At 40.7% G+C, this 19,760-nt stretch overlaps 1 protein-coding gene across 2 annotated transcripts in view; it reads left to right on the forward strand.

The window, feature by feature from the left end:
• Positions 1 to 19,760, forward strand: part of NPSR1 (neuropeptide S receptor 1) — a gene marked incomplete at both ends in the record, with an annotated part of 149,271 nt that overhangs the window by 82,217 nt on the left and 47,294 nt on the right. Inside the window, one exon of one of the 2 annotated variants that reach the window (XM_080818841.1) lies at positions 16,011 to 16,114. The exons of the other annotated variant lie outside the window; for it this stretch is intronic. Coding sequence (XP_080674967.1) covers positions 16,011 to 16,114 — 104 coding nt within the window. The remainder of the gene's footprint in view (positions 1 to 16,010; positions 16,115 to 19,760) is intronic. 2 annotated transcript variants of the gene reach the window in all.

A 19,760-nucleotide genomic window follows, 5' to 3' on the forward strand; every position in this document is an offset into this window, starting at 1 on the left:
TAAAAATGGAGATTTGTTGAATGTGTAAAATGTAGGCCCTCCCTTAAATCTTTTAAGAAGATTCTTCCTCTGCTTCCCCTTAATCTTTTGTTTCTATCTAATTTTAGTGTCTAGAACTCGACTAGGGGAACAGAGCAGGCTGTTATGAGCCTTTTCCCTGGTCTAGTTGGAAAGATTAGTAAATACAATGACACACAAGTTGATGAATGACAACAGGTGTTTCATACTCCCATGCCTTCACACGTACTGCTCTCCTGCTGTGATCTCTCTAGCAAAACACTGCTCTTTCTTTAAGATACAAAGCTCCAGGGGCACCTCTGTGAAGCCTGCCTTGTCCTCTTGGTTCCTACCCTAGCGGATTTGATCAGTCACCCCATCCTTTCTACAGACACCATGCAATAAATTATTTCACATGCCTCCCTTTGCCACTAGAATGTGAACGAGTTGAGGACAAGAATGGAGTTTGCTTCCTCATGGTATTTCTAGGAAAGGGCATGGTATTCGAAGCCCAGTAGGCAGCTATCAATAAGTACAGACTGATGATCACGTAAGGCCTAGATGAAGTGATGCAAATCAGAGTTCTCCGGGGAAACAAGGTGGGAGCTTCATGGAGAGGTAGAACTTGCAGTGGGTCTTAAAAGATGAATTACAGTTGGGGTTTCTGATGCTGCCAAAACTATAGGAGAAATCACCAGCAAGGGGAACAAGACAGAATAAAAAGCCAGAAATACAAGGATGCTTTGCTATGGCTTCCTGGTGACCACCAAATAACCCATCCTGTTGTCAGATGTTGTTACAGCTTCAGAACGGGGAATACAGTTTCACAAGAAAAGACTAATGTTATTGTAATCACAAACCAGGCCCAGTGCTCACCATGAACAGGCTTAGGACCAGGGCTGCCCAAAGGGATACCTAGAGTTTCAAACACAAAGAAGATATGGGATGATGACATCTGGGTCCCAACCCAACACTAGGAAGAAGGCCCAGCCATCTTGAAGCCCTTAAGTTCACTTTGACAGTTCAACAAACATTGGCAGAAATCTTGCCAAGTCCAGAAATGTTACCCAGCATCCAGCCTCCCTCCCATCTCCTCTGCTCTTTCTTCCTTCTCCTGAGGTCTGCCTTTGTAACAGACGGTCAGCTGGACATAGATCTAGACCTATCAAAACTTGCTTTCAGGGTTTTTAGGGCAGTGAAAATACTTGATATGATAATATCTGTGATGATGGTTACATTTTATTATACATTCGTCCAAACCCCTAAGATGTACAACACCAAGAGAAAACCCTAATGTTAACTGTGGACTTTGGGTGATTATGATGTGTCCCTGTAGGTTTGTTAATTGCAACAAATGCACCACCCCGTGGGGACTGAGAATGAGGGAGGCTGTGCGTGTGTGGGGCCAGGGAGTGGATGGGAACTCAAGTCCTTCTGCTCAATCTTATTGTGACCCTAAAACTTGTACTTCTGCTTGATTTTATTTTGACCCTAAAACTGCTCTAAAAATAAGGGTATTATAAAACAAAACAAAAATTTCCTCTCCAGAAGTAAGAAGAAAGAAAGAAATACCCAAAATATACCCATGCAGACGTGTTCTTGCATGTTCAGCGACCAGATCTGGATATTCTGTTTGATGGTAACCGCGGCTGCTTCCGAGGAAGGAGCTGAGTGAGTGGGAGTCAAGAGTAGGTGGAGGGTGCCTTTCTTATTTTCAGATTTTATTCCTTATATTGAAATACGAAGTCTAATCCTGTGCACACATTATAAATATCAGTTTAATGAACATTTACAAACTGAATTCCACCAATGTAACCAGCACCCAAATCAAGAAACAGAGAACCGCCGGCTTTTCCCAACTCCCCTCCACCAACCTGTAGTCCTCACCCTTCACCTCCATGGAGGGAAATCCCAGAGGCCAAGGTGACCTTCACCTGATTTTATACTTTACCTACATGGAACCTTATGGTATGTGTGCTTTTTATGTCTGGCTTCTTCTTCTTCTTCTTCTTTTTTTAAGATTCTATTTATTTATTTGACAGAGCACAAGCAGGGGGAGCGGCAGGTAGAGGAAGAGGGAGAAGCAGGCTGGGAGCCTGTTGCGGGACTCGGGACTCGATCCCAGGACCCTGGGATCATGACCTGAGCCAAAGGCAGCAACCTAACTGACTGAGCCACCCAGGCGCCCCTATATCTTGCTCCTTTTTCACACAGTGTTCTGTTCAAGAGATCCATTAACATTGTTACACTTAGTGTAGACCCATCACACCCTTACCTGAATGGCTGCACTGTGTGCAGATAGCACAGTGTACTTCTCCATTCTACCAGAGACGGGCATGTGGGTACTTTCTAGTTCATAGTTATTATGAATAGTGCTGCCTTGAACATTACAAGACACTTCGTTTCGTGAGACATTTATTTTTATTATTTGTCCTGCTTGAATTGCATATTGTGTGCTTGTGTTACTTTAAAAAAAGTGTTTGTAAAACAGCTTCCGGGACATTTTTATTGAGATCAGAAAATGAGCTTCTTCCCTCCTGACAAATAGGCAAGCAAAATAACAATAATGGTTAATATTTACGGAATACTCACTCAGCCAACTCTTTGCAAAACAAACAAACAAATGAACAAAAAACTCTTTGCATATAGTTTCTCATGTAATCCTTCCAACTGCCTGAGCTATAAGACACTTGCTCTCCTACCATTTTAGACCCGTGGAACCTGACGCCAAGAGTGGTTAAATGCCTTGCCCCAAACCAGAGGGCCAGTGAACGGAGAGGCAGGTGCAAAGCAGGGGCTGGCCTGCAGAGCTTGCGCTGCCAGCCTCCAAGCCTGGGCAGCAGGGCAGGGCTGGGCCTCAGGAATCTGTCAGATGTGGGGGGGGGGCGGTGGTTTCTGACTGCAGCAGCGCACACTGGCAGCCCAGTCCAGCCCAGCCCAGTGTTCTTTCTCCCCCGTCATGTCCTCATTAATCAAGTGCTTTGAACATGAAGGAGAGTGAGATTGGATTTTTGTTAAGAATGAAGAATCTGTTCCCATCTGGTACCGTCACACAACTCTCCGATGTCAGCCAGTGGGGAGCACTTCAGTGCAACCTGCTTGGCAGTTTGATAATTACCCAAGAACACCGAAAGATCTGGCAAAGTCACAAGCAGTCTGGATCCACCAGCACTTGGGCGTAATGGCAGGATCAAGGGTCTCAGGTCTAGAGAAGGGTCAGCCAGCTTTTTCTAGACCTTTTCGGCTTTGGGAGCCCCCTGAGCTCCATCAGCGAGCTCTGCTGGTGTAGCAGGAAAGCAGCCATGGGCGATGTGGGAGCACATAGGCCTGGCTGCCTTCCAATACACATGTGGATCCTGAAATTGGAATTTCATGTAATTTTCCTGTGCCACAAACCATTTTCCTTCTTGTCATTTCATTCGATGATTATAACATTTTAAAGGCCATTCTTAGTTTGAAAGCTGTACAAAAATAAGAGACTAGGTAACCTGGGTCGAAGTCCTGGCTCTTGGGTTTATCATGTGTGTGCCTTTCAGCACATTACTTACATTCTCTTGGCTTCATTTCTCTCTTGGGGTACTGAGTGGAGCAGGTGGCATGCATTCAAGGCCTCCCTTGTGACTTGCACCGACACGTGTGCTTTCTGTGCTTTGCTTAATTTAGTCCTCATAATGACCACAAGATGCAGAAATTATATTGTTGCCTTTTGGAGGACAGTTATGGTGATGGAAAGAGGTTACCTGTAGATTATGCCTGACCTGACCTCTCCTGTTTATGGAGGTTAATCCTTATCACATGCAGAAGTCTCATGTTGGTTCGGTGATAGTGTTCCTGCTTCTCTAAGATTCTGTGATTTTTCTGAGTGTCTGTGGTTATACTTCATCTTAGACTGAATGATTTCATCTAATTAGAATTCTTTGATTCAATTAGTAATACATAAACATCGAATTTACGCTCCAGATTTCACTAAACCCAAAGTTGAATGTGAACTCTGAACAGTCACTAATTCTATTGATGTGTACACTAGCGAGCCTGGCTCAGATACACTCATGCAAACGCTGCATTAAATGAACTAACTCATGTTAAATAGCCCCACACAATGCCTGGCACAAAGGTCGTCAGCCAAAATTTGTCTCCTTATTGGCAAGATCAGACTCAGAGAGCTGTTTTTTGGGAAAGGTGAGCATCACCTGGGAAGATGAGGCCAAGGCCTTACAAGATACACTGGAACAAAGAAGCCTCTTCCAAGGGTCCAGTGCTCTGAAACCCAGCATATTCTCTTGTTTCCAGACTGATCCCTGGATCTGCTTTCATCAATCACCTACTAGGCAGGGCGTGGCTTTGTTCCACTCTGCTATTCTAGGACCCGACGGTGGCCCAAATCCTCCAGCTTCCTTCTGACCCTATGATTGGCTTCTGTTACACCACTCTGCTTGCTTGATCCTATCTTCTGTCCTCTGAGCTTTGGCTCCATCCCCCAACCCCTGCCACTCCTGACTCATCACAGACAACTCCACTTTGCCTTAGTATATCAGGTAGCAGTTCAGACTCTTCTAGGTAGCTCTGACCTTGAACACCTCACCTTGCTTTATAAGTGATCTCCCACTGGAGGAAGTCCTGGGGCATTTAGAAAGGTTTGGGCATTTGGAATTATCACACTGTCTGGGGATGTTACATTTCCTGCACTGCACAGCACAGTCTAGCCCAACAAAGATTTGCCCCATAAACAGTATCTCTCTCTGCCAACAAATAATGGTCCCAGCTCTGAACCATTCATCACAACTAGTATTTCTTTGTGTTCTAGTCTCTCGAGTACTGTCTTGGTTGTATTCACCTTGTAAACCAATCAGTTAATTTAATCAACACTGTTTTCTTAGTGGATGCCAAATGTATTAAATTAACACAAATTAATGAGCATGACTGTAGAAAATAAGACAGACAGTCATTACTGTAGATCTAGTTAAACAAAGCCTGAACCTCCTATTTATCAATTTTTTTCAGAAAACTATTTTCCAGAAAATTGGGTAGGAATTTGGGACTAGGTGAGAGCTAAGATCTTAGATTATGCAAAGAGGCAGCCTTTAAAGACTATCCCTAGACAATGAATGGTCATGTGTCCCTTCCTACCTCTTGTTGCAAGTTGGGTTCTTTGGGACACAGATGCTGAACAAAATAAGGCATGCAAAAATGGATGGCGAAATGTAATGTGTAAGAAAAGAAAAAGGAAGATACAAGATTGGGCAGGAGGACCCATCAGAACATAATGGCAGTCTTACAGTTTCTGCTAGCTCATTATAGGATTCTCATGCTAGATGGAAATAAATGACTAGACCCTTCTACCCACACCTTGCTCAGTCATTGGCAGGACTTGTACTACAAACAGTGTGATCTCAACTAGGAAGCTGGGGTAGGCCCTGAGAAATCTAACAGTGGGAGGATGCCAGCAAACCACACTTCTCACAGCTGCACAGGAAGGTCTTTCTTCAAGAGGGATCTGAGCAGCCTATCTGTGTCTGCCTCACATCCATATGTATAAGCCTGTGCCCTTTTGCAGCAGGATGACATGAGAACCAACTATTTCTTGTTGCAATCTCCTACTTGCATGCCAACCTGCTACAACTCAGCAGTCTTTGGGCAAGAACTGCAAAGAAAAAAGAAAAGACATTCAAAGAATTCATCTCTTAGATAACTGCAAATGGAACTCTTCTCTCCTTCACTTGCACTTTTAAAAATCCAAGACCATTGATGGGATTGATGGAAGATCATTCTTACTAGGAAAACACACTCTCATAAAAGGAGGAGACAAGTTGTCCATATCTTACATTTTTATACTCAGAGTCATGTACTGCCATGCCTCAAGAAATTTCTCTGTAAAGAAGAGTAAGGAGGAGAAATGGTAGTCACTCAATGCTTTATTTTCCCTCACTTCAAGAAACATATGCTTTTGCTGAACCTGATATTTACACATATGAGTATAAGAATTCTTCACCATCCGGCAGTAACCAATGACCCATGCTAGCCAGTTGGCCTCATGTAATGGGATTCTTGGCTTTTGCACACAAAGGAAGCAGAGAATAGGTTTTAGGAGGATTGGGGTTCCATTAATTACATACATGATTTTTATTTGTTTAGTGGACAAATGGAAAAAGGGAGACACTAGTGGCATTTATGACTTGTTAAGACTAGATGAAAACCTCGGAAACAGCTTTCTGTGAAGAGAGTGGTCTAATGAGAATGGATGTGATGGTTATTTACCTAATTGAGCAGTAATGACTGAGGTGCAGGCCACTTTCCCAGGATTAATAAAGAGCTGAGGAGTTGACAGTTTGGGCCATTAAGCTCAGCCAGTACTTAATCTTGGCAAAGGGCACGGTGCCAGGATCATATTAGTATTATAAAATGAGACTAAAACTTAGAGACCCAAGAACTTACTTTTTTGAGAAATAATTTTAATTGGCAGTTAAGCACCTGACATCAGATTGGGCAATGCAAGTTTCATCATGAAACAAATTTTCACGTAAAGTCTTCAAATCTTGTTCCAAAGAAAGTGGGGCGAAGAGAGAGACAATGACCCTTAACAATATCAAAAACATTTTCAGGCACAACCACAAGCAAACAATTATCACCTCCCTTGGTTTAAAAATAAAACAAACAATACTAAAGACATGGAGTTGAGCTGGAAGCATTGTATACCCTGGAGATTCCCTATCGACATTGCTATCCACAGTGTCCTCCAGGAAAACCAGGGCGCCTCTCATCCATAACACCATAGTTGAAGCTAAGATGTTGTCAAATATGTCGAAGTCTTCTTGAAATTGTTTGTATTCAGTGGTCCCTTTATCCAATGTGACAAACGTTCACATGTTACTCACTTGTCAAGAAAAGTTACTCGGTTTACTAAGTATTCGTTATTCCCATAGTTCTGTTCTGGGTGGGAAAGTATGAACATCAGCCGAGAGCAAGTAGGAATCTAAGAAATGGTGCTTCATCTGTTCTCTATGTGAGGTGAATCTTACAAGACTGGCCTCAAATTTTTGAGGACTTTACAAATCTGTTTAGTTCACCAACATTTCCTTCTTTATCTTGAAAGCACTGTCTTACAAGACACCTTGAAAAAGGACGAGGCTCTAAACATGAGCAAGGCACAGCCACTGCTAACCAGGATCTTACAATCTAACAGAGATCTCAGAGTCTAGAGCACTGTTCTAGAAATCTGCATAGGGGTGGGATGCCTGGGTGGCTCAGTCAGTTAAGCGTCTGACTCTTCATTTCACTGTAGGTCATGATCTCAAGGACATGAGATCCAGCCTTGAGTTGGGATCTGCACTGGGCATGAAGCCTGCTTAAGTTTCTTTCTATCCCTCTTTCTTTCTTTCTCTCCTTCTCTTAAAATAAAAAAAAAAAATTTAAATTTATTTAAAAAAAGAAAGAAGAAAGAAAGAAAGAAAGAAAGAAAAAGAAAGAAAGAAATCTGCTCAGGGATCAAAATTTCCAATCATATCCCTCCTTCCATCATCTTGACTCTATAATCATTACCTCAATCTGCTCTAAAGGAGACAGTTAATGGGGTTGAGTCTGCTCTGTGAAACCACCTTTGCTGAAGCAGCTGATCCAACAACAGCGGGAACAATGTCATCATTCATCTCAAGGAAAGTTACCAAGCCCTTACCATGTAATAAGATGTTAGGGTATAAGACATGACAGTGCATAAATAAATAATTTTTATCCTCTCATAATACAGCAGAATTAGAGAGAAATACAAAGAATAAATGTGTTAATGTGTTAATGGTGCTTTGATAGCAAGGCAGGGAGACATCCAGAGAAGGCAATCAGCCAATCCCAGTAGTCAAAAAAGGCTTCAAAAAGGTGACCCTGGGGCGCCTGGGTGGCTCAGTGGGTTAAAGCCTCTGCCTTCGGCTCAGGTCATGATCCCAGGGCCTGGGATCAAGCCCCACATGGGGCTCTCTGCTCAGCAGGGAGCCTGCTTCCTCCTCTCTCTGCCTGCCTCTCTGCCTACTTGTGATCTCTGTCTGTCAAATAAATAAAATAAAAATCCTTTAAAAAAAAATAAAAGAAGGTGACCCTGACTAAACCTGGAGGAGTTAGGATATCTACCTTTAGGTAGAGGTGCATAAAGAAACTACCAAATCAAGGGGGCAACATAAAGAAAGGGGCTGACAGAGTGAACAACCAGGAATGGTCAAGGAACACTAAAGGATTCCCACAGAAGGTCTCTTGGCTGCATCTTCTTCATGCCTTGATGGGCTAACCAACACTCTCCATTCTTCCTTCTAATACCCTGACTAACTAGCACCCATGACTAGCAGGATAGTCCCTAAAAAGTCATCCATTTCTGCTCCCACCTCTTGGGTTATATGAGTCACAGGTGTTTGTTCCCAAACCAGCCTATGCCAGTTGTACTCATTATTAAAATGATATAATTAACATAAACTATGTTAAAGAGTTGTTGTTTCTGTGAAAATTAAATTGGATACTTTGGAAAGACTTGACTTTTCCTGAGTCACTAAAAGAAGCAATAGAATTAAGCACAGGGTATGTAACTATAAAAGAATGAAAGAGGATTATAAAAATCCCTACAATGAGATTCTGCCTCAAATTGCTTTGCTGGTATCTCAAGTTCTCACTCGAATTTAAAGAAAACAAAACTGGAAATCATAAAAGATGCATTATGGATATATTTTATGCACACAAAAGCAAGATGATGCATAAAATCAAATAAAAGTCTTGGCCCTACATAAAAGAAAAGATAAATGCATGCACATTAATGTTTTATATTCAAATGTTTTAAGATGGTTTTGTGTGTGTGCTTCCTTTTTTTAACCAACGTTGTGATCAATTAGCCTGCTGTCAGTATTAATGTGCTGGTTGAAAGGGATTCTCTTATGGTATGAATTTACTGTAGGACAAGAAAAGATCAGACCTAAGAGGCAGACAGGAAGGCTCCAAATGCCACAATTTGTAGTTTATTCTGTAGATCAGGGGTTGGCAAGATATAGACCTCAGTCCAAACCCAGCCTGTAGCTTACTTTTATAAAGTATTATTGGGATACAGCTGTGTTCATTCAGTTAAAGGGTTGTCTGTGGCTGTTTCCACTATGCAATGGCGGAGTTAAGGAGTTCTTACCAAGATGGTGTGCAGGTATACATGAAGGTTTAGTTTATGCCTTCAGGAAAGGCATGAAATCATGCCCTTCTGCTCAGTCGCCTCTCTCAACAAATACCTTACGCCACTGTGGAACCACATACTGTTGCCCCAGAACACAAGGAAAGACATAGAGACAACCAATAAGAAGGCCTCCAACTCTTGGGGATGAGGGCATAAAACGGCTGGCCCAAGATACTATACCAATTCCATTGAGAGTCACCCACCACTAGGGGAAGGGTATAAAAATCTCTCCCACACAAGACCCACCACAGATATAAGGCAGAAGTTCAAGTGCCATGGTGGGGAAGGAACTGGGACCCTGAGAAGCTCCCAAGCCCAAGACCCTGGTGCACAGGTTGATATAAGACCAAGGCTGAGTCAGACAAAGGAGAGGCTTCCGACCTCCAGCTTAGCGAGCCCTGAGCAATAAGCAGCAGCCATGTTCATGAACGCAGGTGCAGAGGAAAGTAGAGACCGGAGCACTAAAACCCTCCCCACCCCACCTCCCATCCTGACAGTACCCCAAAAGGAATGTGAAGCGTAGGCACTATGGATGATCATAGCAACAACACTGTTAACTAGTAGGAAGATGCAAAATGGAAGCCATGACAAGAGACCACGACACACCTAGCCCGACGACTAAAATAAAACATACTGACCATACCAAGTGCTAACAAGGAGAGAATGTTATCTCTCAGACACTTATTTTTGGTATGATCACTCTGGAAAACTGTCTGGTAGTTTCTCGTGAAATTCAACATATACTCATCCTGTGGCCCAATAGTCTTACTCCTGGGTATTTACCCTAGGGAAATGAAAACTTCCATTCACATAAAGTCTTATACATGAATATTCATAGCAGCTTTGTCTGGAATTGCCAAAGACTGGGAACAAGCCAAATCTAGAGAGCTTATCCTCCTATATTCTCAAGAGCCACCACACCTACTACGAACACCCAAGCCAGGGCTTCTCCCTCTGTCTCACACTTAAAACACCAAGTCCTCCTTATTTTACCTTATAAAGTATATCTCAGATCTGCACCCTTCTCTCTATACCAATTTCTATTTGACACACAGCAGGTACCCCTTATCTCTTTCCCGTACTTTTGCATGGTTTCCTAACAAGCATAGTGTGATTTCAGCATTGGACCTCCCAAAGTGATCCCTCAATGGCGACTAAAGAAATCTATTTGAAACAGGTGTTTGTACACATCAACATTCAATAGCTCCCACAGTACGCAGGAAAAAGCACAGCTCCTTTAACTGGCACACGAGACCCTAAAAGGACCAACTCTTGTCTTCCCAGCCCCATATCTCGGCCTTGGAAGCTCCTACTTCAGACTTCAGCAATCACAAATTGATGTTGTTTCACAGCGTAACTGTTCGTGCAGTCAGCCCTGCCTAGAATCAGTGTCTTTCACCTAGTTTCCCCCGAACCATCCTTACTGACCCTTTAGGGTTCAGCTCAGCTGCCCCCTCATTCTTTTTTTAAAAATTTATTTATTTACTTGACAAAGATCACAAGTAGGCAGAGAGGCAGGCAGAGAGAGAGAAAGAGGAGGAAGCAGGCTCCCCACTGAGCAGAGAGCCCGATGTGGGACTCGATCCCAGGACCCCGAGATCATGACCTGAGCCCAAGGCAGACGCTTAACCCACTGAGCCACCCAGGTGCCCCTGTCCCCTCATTCTTGACTTCTTCCCACTCCACCCATATCCGTGCTCCAACGGGGAACCCACACTCAGATTTCTGAGAGACCATCAAAGAAGCCATAAAACCCGCAGTGAGCCTGTTTGGGGTTTTCTGAGTATTGCAGTTTCCTAGGATCTCTCGCTGAAGAAATGGGGAGTAGCAGGAGTAATAGCATGGAAGTGATTAAGCCTTTGAAGTGTACCCTTTGTTCCCAGGGTCCTGTTAATTACCATTTAAGAAAGGTTTATTTGGAATGTATTCAATTACTTAGGTAACTAAATCGCTTTTTACTGATCAGTTAGAGCAGCATTTGCTTAATAGCCACTAAGGCTGGGCCCGGGTTTCATTGATAGTCCACTCCCAGATCTGGGCTTATCTCAGACTCAGCTGGGGGGTGGAGGGAGTCTTACCGGAGTACATTATAATTGTTAATATAAGCACTTAGATTTAGAGAAATGGAAGTTTAGGGATTTTCCCCCTTATTCTTTAAAGAATGAGTACAACAAAGGAGAAGAGCCAAGGAACTCCAATGTCCATTCTATTCATTCTTCAGTCGATTCCTGAGAGGAAATGCTTCCTGAGATTTCTACTGCTCAGGTTTCTACTCACAATTCCCAACTCCCCGCTCAAATCTGACCTCCTCAGCACTTCTCTGACTACCCAGGACTGCTGCAAGATTTCTCTAATCTCCGACATTTTTGCTGTAGTTCCCATGTGCTTTGCCAGTGGTCTAATGGTTATCTACAGAGAAGCAAAAAGGACGAGACTGAGGGGCATGAAACTGGGAGGGCCAAAGCCATTTTGTTGTAGCCCCTACCGTGCGAATGGTCAAGGGAAGCTAAGCTCCTGGAAAAGGGGACATGTCAGCTAGATATTGAAAGATAAATAAAAATTCAACAGACTGATATATGGAGTGAGGCAATTTCAAGAAGAGGGAATTCATATCTGAAAACACAAATGTGTGATCACTGGGGTCTTCAATATAAAAATGCCATGTGGGGAAAAAAAAAATGCCATGTGGGTATCTGACAAGAGGTAGGCAAGGCCAGATCTTAGAAGATGTTAGGTTAAGCTGGGAGCTTATCCTGTTTATGGTGAAGATCCAGAAGAGGAAGACTTACCATCACAGTTCTCTAAAGGAATAAAGGCAAATTCTATGGGTGGAGGGGCCCTATAGACAGAGAGGGACAAAACAAAAATCAGGGCAGCCAGGACAGGGAATGAGGGGAATGGGAGGAAGAATCATGCCTATATATTGAGGTCTCAGGACTATATGAGAACAGACAGAACAAGAATTAGAAAGGAAGATAAGAAAAGGAAAGGAAAGAAAAGAAAAGAAAAAAGAAAAAAAAAAAAACACAGGCACTGTGGTGAAGATTGTGGACACAGTCATCCAACTCTGGGTTACAAGCCTGGCTTTCCCTCTAATTTGTTATAGAACCTTCACAAAGATTCTAATCACACTTAGTTGCCAATCTATAAAACAGGGAATGTACCTCATAGTTTTTAGTTAGATTAAAAAGTCTGAAGATACTTTAAATACTTGAAATATTAACAAGGATATAATGACTGCTTAGTAACATTCCTTAAGAGCACGCTCAGTTGTACAGAAACCTGGATTAAGAGTATTAATTCTTCAAATAACGAAGTCAACTCTAGTTAGGTAAAATGTCACCATGAGGGACAGCTGGGTGACAGGTATGTGAAAACTCTGTGCCATTTCTGAAACTTCTCATGAGACTTTAATGATCTCTAAATAAAACTTTAATTTTTACAAAGCCATAAATGCCTTTGCCAAACCACAGTGACAATTTATTGGATAAATATTCTCTGAGAACTTATATATGTCCTACCTACTCTGGACGATGGCTTCCCTTCGGTTCTCATTCTCCAGGGTTCACAGATACCATTTACCAAGTGACACTGTGGTTTCAGTTTTCATTACTCCTCTTTTTTTTTTTTTAAGATTTTATTTATTTATGTGACAGAGAGAGAGAGAGAGCACAAGCAGGCGGAGTGGCAGGCAGAGGGAGAGAGAGAAGCAGGCTCCCCGCCGAGCAAGGAGCCCAATGCGGGACTCGATCCTAGGACCCTGAGATCATGACCTGAGCCAAAGGCAGCCATTTAACCGACTGAGCCACCCAGACGTCCCTTCATTACTCCTCTTAAACAGAAACACAGCAATAAAAATAAACTATTGGAAATGGAATTATGAGTGGCCTATTATAAAACTGGAGTTTCTTTTGCTGTTTAGCTGTTCAGCTGAGAGCCTGAATCCAACCAAACACATACCCTTTACTTCTAAGGTTCTGCCCAGTCCTCTGAGTAGAGTTGCACAGAAACCACAGTCCTCTCCCATAATGGCTGGTAGTGATTCTCAACAAAGGCAGGATTGAATCTTGATCTGAACAATTTATTAGAGGGTACAGTTCAGTTGTCATCCAAGACAGAGTTGATACTAGCTTTGTGTTTGTGCCACCTGAACCCAGGGTGCATGTCTCCATGACAAGAATAAAGATTCAATTTCAGTCCCTATCACCCTCCCACAACAGCAGGCAGGGCACCCAAGAGCCTGAGTAATCTGCCAGACTCTTCACTGAGGGCATGCTGCAGTACACCCGGCATCGCTAGCCCCATTCACGAATTACTGCTGTCAGTCATAACTTGAGAAGTAAATTGCCTGTGTTCTACCCATACTCTTCCCTTTCTTCATTGTATAAACCCAGCTTTGCTGAGATCACAACCAATGACTTTGGCCACAGTGGTGACTTCTCATCTTGACTGCTAGTCCCTGCACAAAGGAGTCCCTGTGGCAGCAGCTATCACTTTCAGTTCAAAGGGACCCTTGCTATGTCCCGTGGCAAGTTTGCACTTCCTTTTGGGACTAGGACCTCTAGCCTGCAGAGCAGAGAGGTACACAAAGTGTCCCAGGGGTTCTTTGGGAGTGATGTCTCATGAAGCCATTCCTGTCTCTACCCCTTGGTTATCAGTTGTATGTCTGCCTCCTATTAGTAAACACAGCACGATAAAGAAAGCCCTGATTTTATGCATATGCAGCATTTTGAAGGATGGCATTCCATCCTTTCAGAGTGCCATTAGGTTGGCACTTTATCTATGCCTTTAGTAGACCATCCCAGGGCTCCAAGAAGACAGCTGCTGCTGGAGGGTATACTATATGATATAAACTGAGGATTCTATGATCAGTGGTTCAAGCCTATATCTGTTTCACTATGAAATGGGTCTCCTGATCAGATATTATGTTGTTTGGCATGTCGTTCCAATTGAGCAATCAGAAATCCTCTAGGGATTGGTGAATGGTGCTGACTACAACTCAGAGTTCAGGGAAGCAAGCTCATACCCAGAATAGGTATACACTGGGAAGATGGAGAGCTTGCCCTTGCAGTATTGAAAGGACCCAGTGTAGTCAACTTTCGACAAGGTAGCAAGTTGGTCTTCTTAAGAAATAGTGCCATTTTGGGGCTCAGTGTTGGTCTCCGTTGTTGGTAATTCCAAGACAGTCAAATACAGCAATAGCTAAATTGACCATGATAAGGGGTAATTCATCACATTGTCCAAATGTGTAGTCTTACCATCTGTCACTATTATGCGGAGCCCGATATGGAGTTATTCCAACTACCAAGTATGTCAATACAAATTAAACCCCCAGGGATGTGGGAAGTGAACAATGAAAGATCTGCAGATCTAGTGAACCATTCTACTTCAACTAGGATTCTATTTGTTACCTGGCCCCATGAGATTCCATGCTTGTAGTGGGGCCATAGTGACACTTCAGTTTGCCAAGTGTCAGGTCAACATAGACCCTGTGTCTAATAGTCCTCAAAACGTCTGTATATTCTTCTTTCCCCAGTGCACAGCCATTCAAATAAATGGCCATAGGTTCCTTTGGGAAAGGACTAGGAGAATTATTACAGTTCATACTTACTGTAGTTCTACAAGACCTGGCTTTATCAACCCCTCTCCTCTCATCTACTCTGCCTTACATAGGAAGCCACCACTGAGCTTCTTTGTAATGCTGGTTCCTCTCACCATTACTTTCTTCAGGAATGGTGTGTCTTCTGAGCCCTTTCATGCAACATCATTCTCTGGTGGATCTTCTTGCTTCACGTAATATGTCCGTTACACAATGGCCTTTTTGTTCTTTTTTTATACTGTCTGCCAGAGCAACTCAGACATTTCCATTTTGCCTAAGAAGGACTAACACTTCCTCCAGACTTCTAAGTTACCCTATCAATGAGTTTGCCTTGCCTCTTGGGTCCTTGATAGAGTATTATATCCCATGTTCCAAGAAATTGACCCTAAGTCAATGAATTCTGACTTATCCTGTTTTAAGTCCCATCCCTGTCCAACAATCAGCAGAGAATACCTCCAGCACTGTTTTGAGAAAGATTTTGAATCACATGATCAATTAGTGATAGCGGTCATGGAGAGGTGAGAGGGAGCTTTAAGACATATAGTATTACTCTCACATTTCTGATGTAGACATCTGCTCAACTTACAATCTGTAGGTATAGAAATGAGTAAAGACAACCACAGGAGCATAAAGTCTCTGACCTTGGTCTCAAATCTTGGCCTCAGTTCCTCTGTAGTTTAACCAATGAAGTTAATTAAAGTGGTAGATCATGCACTTGACTTTTTCTAGGGACCGGTGTTGAAGGGGAAAAGGAGAAGGAAAAAAAGGAACCTGGGGTGGGGGTGGGGGGGAGTTGTTGATGATAGGGAGGTAACAAGAGGTCAACACTGTAAAGTAACAGATACAAGAAGGGGGACTTTGAGGGACTTCTTGAAGATAAATAATTTCCTTTTCTCAATTTTATCCTTATTGATCCTCACACAGTCTTTGTTTGGGTAGAGATCTAAATCCCCTTAAAACTCCTCTTCTGGGACTTAAAATATCAACTGTGTGGTTACCAAAATCATTTTAGTCATTACCAAAATCCTTCCAAGGTGGCTCCATCTGAATGGTAACAAGCTCCAATAAGTAAAGTCAATCGACTCCTGTCTTGCTTTACTTTTCCTTAATGGCCACCTGATAAACTGGGGCAGGAGCAGGGGAAATCTCCCCAGGATTTCATTTCTACTGTGGCAAGGCTGGAAATTTGACACACATTCAAATTAACCACTTGTATATTTTTGTTAGACTCCTTCACAGGTCTGATAAACATCTTGACAGACATCATTTGGCGATTCACCGGAGACTTTCTGGCACCTGATCTCGTCTGCCGAGTGGTCCGTTATTTGCAGGTATGTCGTGCCTTACAAACGTGATGAAACAAACTGACACCAAGATTAGGTCTTGGATTCTTCATAAGGAAAATAATATAGAACCCAGCACTTCTACCCGATAAACTGCTCGCTTCCTTCCAGTTGGAAGGACAAGAATAATTTGTAAGATTTTTGGTTTTTTGCTAAAATAATAAACATACAAATAAAACATAAGTAGCATTAGTAAGAATATAAGCATTCACATTTCAAGTATTAAGTAAAACTTTGGGGTCAATGTGAAGGTCTTTGACATACTCTGGCTGTCTTGGTCCATTCAGGCTGCTGTAACAAAAATGCCACACAATAGGTAGCTTAGAAACAACAAATATTTATTTCTCACACTTCCGGAGGCTGGAAGTTCAAGATCACTGTGCCAGAAATTGTCAGACCAAGTGCCTTCTTCCAGGTTGCAGACTTCAGATTATGGCACATGGCAGAAGGAGCAAGGGAGCTCTATGGAGCCTCTTTTGTAAGAGCACTAGTCCCATTCATGAGGGCTCCACTCTCATAACCTAATTATCTCCCAACAGCCTCACCCCCTAACACCATCACAATGGACATTAAGATTCCAACATGTGAATTTTGGTGGGACACAAACATTCAGGGTATATGTAGCACTGTCTAAACAATCTTCAGAAAATTTATCAGTTTTCTTTTCTTTCTTTCTTTCCTTTTTTTTTTTTTTTTTTGCCAATTTCCCCGCCCCAAATTAACACAACACCGGCTACTGTTCTTTTTGAAAAACATTGACAGATTGTTAGAAAGTAGGTATTATCTCTGGTTATTTTAACTTGTATTTCTTGTATTACCACTGAAATTGGACTTTTAAAAATATCTACCGGCATTTGAATTTCTCCTTCTTCAAATTATCTGTTATTCTTTTTTAATTTTTTTATAACTGGGATACTTGTTTTTTTCTCAGTTATTGATAATATCTATTTTCAGATTAAAGACATTTACACTTTGCCTGTTGAATATGCTTCAATGAAAAAATTATAAATGCAAATATATATACATATATACATAAAATATGTGGTATAAAATATTACATTTGTATCATGTACATATATTAGTAATATATTATATATGTATATAATGTGGATTAAGGCATATCAACTAATTATAGAAAGAATGAACTGTTTCATAACTGGTATTAGGATTGAGGTGCTGTTTCAGAGCTGTTACAATTATTTTCCATTAATATATTCCTATTTTTATGCCCATACTTCAGGTCTAAATTACTGTAGCTTTATAAAGCACAATGCATTTTTGGAAAACCTTATCCTACAAGATTCCATTTGTTAGTAGAGTTTTGTAGAATCTTTGCATCTATATTCATCCATGATTTTAATTTGTTCTATCATTTTTAGACCTTGGAAATGGAGTTACTTCATCTCCAGAAAATGGACAGATAATAGTTACAATTAAAAATCTTTTATGCTCTGAACAAAATCTTGAAAGTTTAGTAGATGTGAAAGAGCCCTGATTACTATCCAGAACTGGTATTTTTTCAGGGGTAATTTTTAAAAACATATTTTAATTTATTATTTAAAAATTTTGCTTCCTTTTAAGTAAATGTTATCAATTGCTTATTCTAGCAATTGCTGAGAAATAAATTATGCCAGTCCTCAGTGTTAGAAGCAGGGATATGGTTGAACTAAATAGCTATCAGTTGAAATAAACTAAACTATCAATCAAATTGACCTAATTGGCATTTATACAACACTTCATCCAACAAAACAGAATGCTTATTCTTATCAAAATCACAGGGAACATTCACCAAGAGAAATTACATATCACCATAAAACACACTTTAACAATGTAAAAGAGTGGAAATAGCACAAAGTATGCTCTCAGACCCAACTAGAATTAAACTAAAAATGTATAACAGAAAGATAGCTGGCCAATCTCAATGTTTTTGGAGATGAAACAACATGCTTCTAAGTAACATGTGGGTCAAAAAAAAAAAAAGAAAATATAATTTATCATAATTTGTAGAACAGTAAAAACAGTGTTTTTGAAGAAACATAGCATTGAATTTCTTGTATTAGAAAAGAAAAAAGATCTAAAATTAATAACTAAGCTTCCCCCTTAGGAAACCAGAGAAAGCAGACCAATGTAAACCTAAAGCAAGCAGAACATTTTAAATGATAAAAATTAGAACAAATTACTAAATGAAAACAGTAATTCAATTGTGAAAAATCAATGAAACTATAAACTGGTTCTTTAAAGAGATAATAAAACTGATAAACTTCTTGCCAGGCTAAAAAAGAATAGAAAAGGGATGACACACATTACTAATATCAAAAATGAAAGAGGGGTCTTTATTACTGATCTGATAGATAATAAAAGGATAATAAAGGAATTTATGAAATACAAGTTTGATAAATTACTTGAAATGGACCAAATCCTTGAAAGACACAATCTGCCAAAACTCACACAAGGAAAAATAGATGACCTGAATAGGTCTATATGTATGAAACAGATTGAATTGATAATTCAAAATCTTCTAAGAAAGAAAGCACCAGGTCTAAATGGGTTTACCGGTGAATTCTACTAAACATTAAAGGAAGAAATTATACTAACTAGTTTCTTTATTTTTTTTTTAAGATTTTATTTATTTATGAGAGCGAGAGAGTACATAACTTGGGAGGGGTTAGGGAGAGGGGCAGGGGAGAGGGAGTAGCAGACTTGCTCCTGAGGAGAGTCTGATGTAGGGCTCAATCCTAGGACTTTGGGATCATGGCCTGAGCTGAAGGCAGACCTATAACCTACAGAGCCATCCAGGCTCCCCTACAAATAAGTTTCTAATTTTTCTAGAACATAAAAGCAAAGGGAACATTTCTTAACTCACTCTGTGAGTCCAGCATTACTCTAACACCAAAACCAGACAAAGGCATTATAGGAAAGTGAAACTATAGACCAATATCTCTCATGAACATAGATATAAAAATTATCAACAAATATTAGTAAATTGAATGAAAATACTTATAAAAAGAATTACATACCATGACCAAATGGAATTCATTTCAGGTATGCAAGGTTCACCATTCAGAAATCAATTAATGTAAATTATTAAATCAAAAAGTTGAAGTGAAAAAAATGTATATAATCATTTTAATAGATACAGAAAAAGCATTTGTTAATATCCAATATCCATTCACAATAAAAAGTCTCCACAAACTTTTCATAAAAGGCAATTTCCTCAATTGGTAGCTACAAAAATCTACCACTAACCTCATACTCAATGGTGAGAGACTGGATGTATCTTTCCTAAGATAGGGAACAAGGCAAGGATGTTCCCTCTCATTACTCCCATTTAGCATCACACTGGAAATCCCACCTAACTCAACAGGACAAAAAAGGAAATAAAAGGTATACATATTGGGAAAGATGAAATACCTGTTCACAGATGAAAAAAAAAAATAAAACAAAACAAAACATAGAAAATTTGTGGGCTTATTAAGTGAAAATAAAAATAACAAGGTTGAAGAATACAATATGCTTTTAATACTAGGAATGAAAAATTTGAATTTAAAATTTAAGAAGCAATAACCATTTATGTAAGCACCAAAAATATGAAAGACTTAGATATAAACCTAACAAAATACGTGCAAGATCAGTA

This window comes from Martes martes (genome assembly GCF_963455335.1).
Source record: "Martes martes genome assembly, chromosome: 11".
In the NCBI taxonomy this organism is placed as follows: Eukaryota; Metazoa; Chordata; class Mammalia; order Carnivora; family Mustelidae; genus Martes; species Martes martes.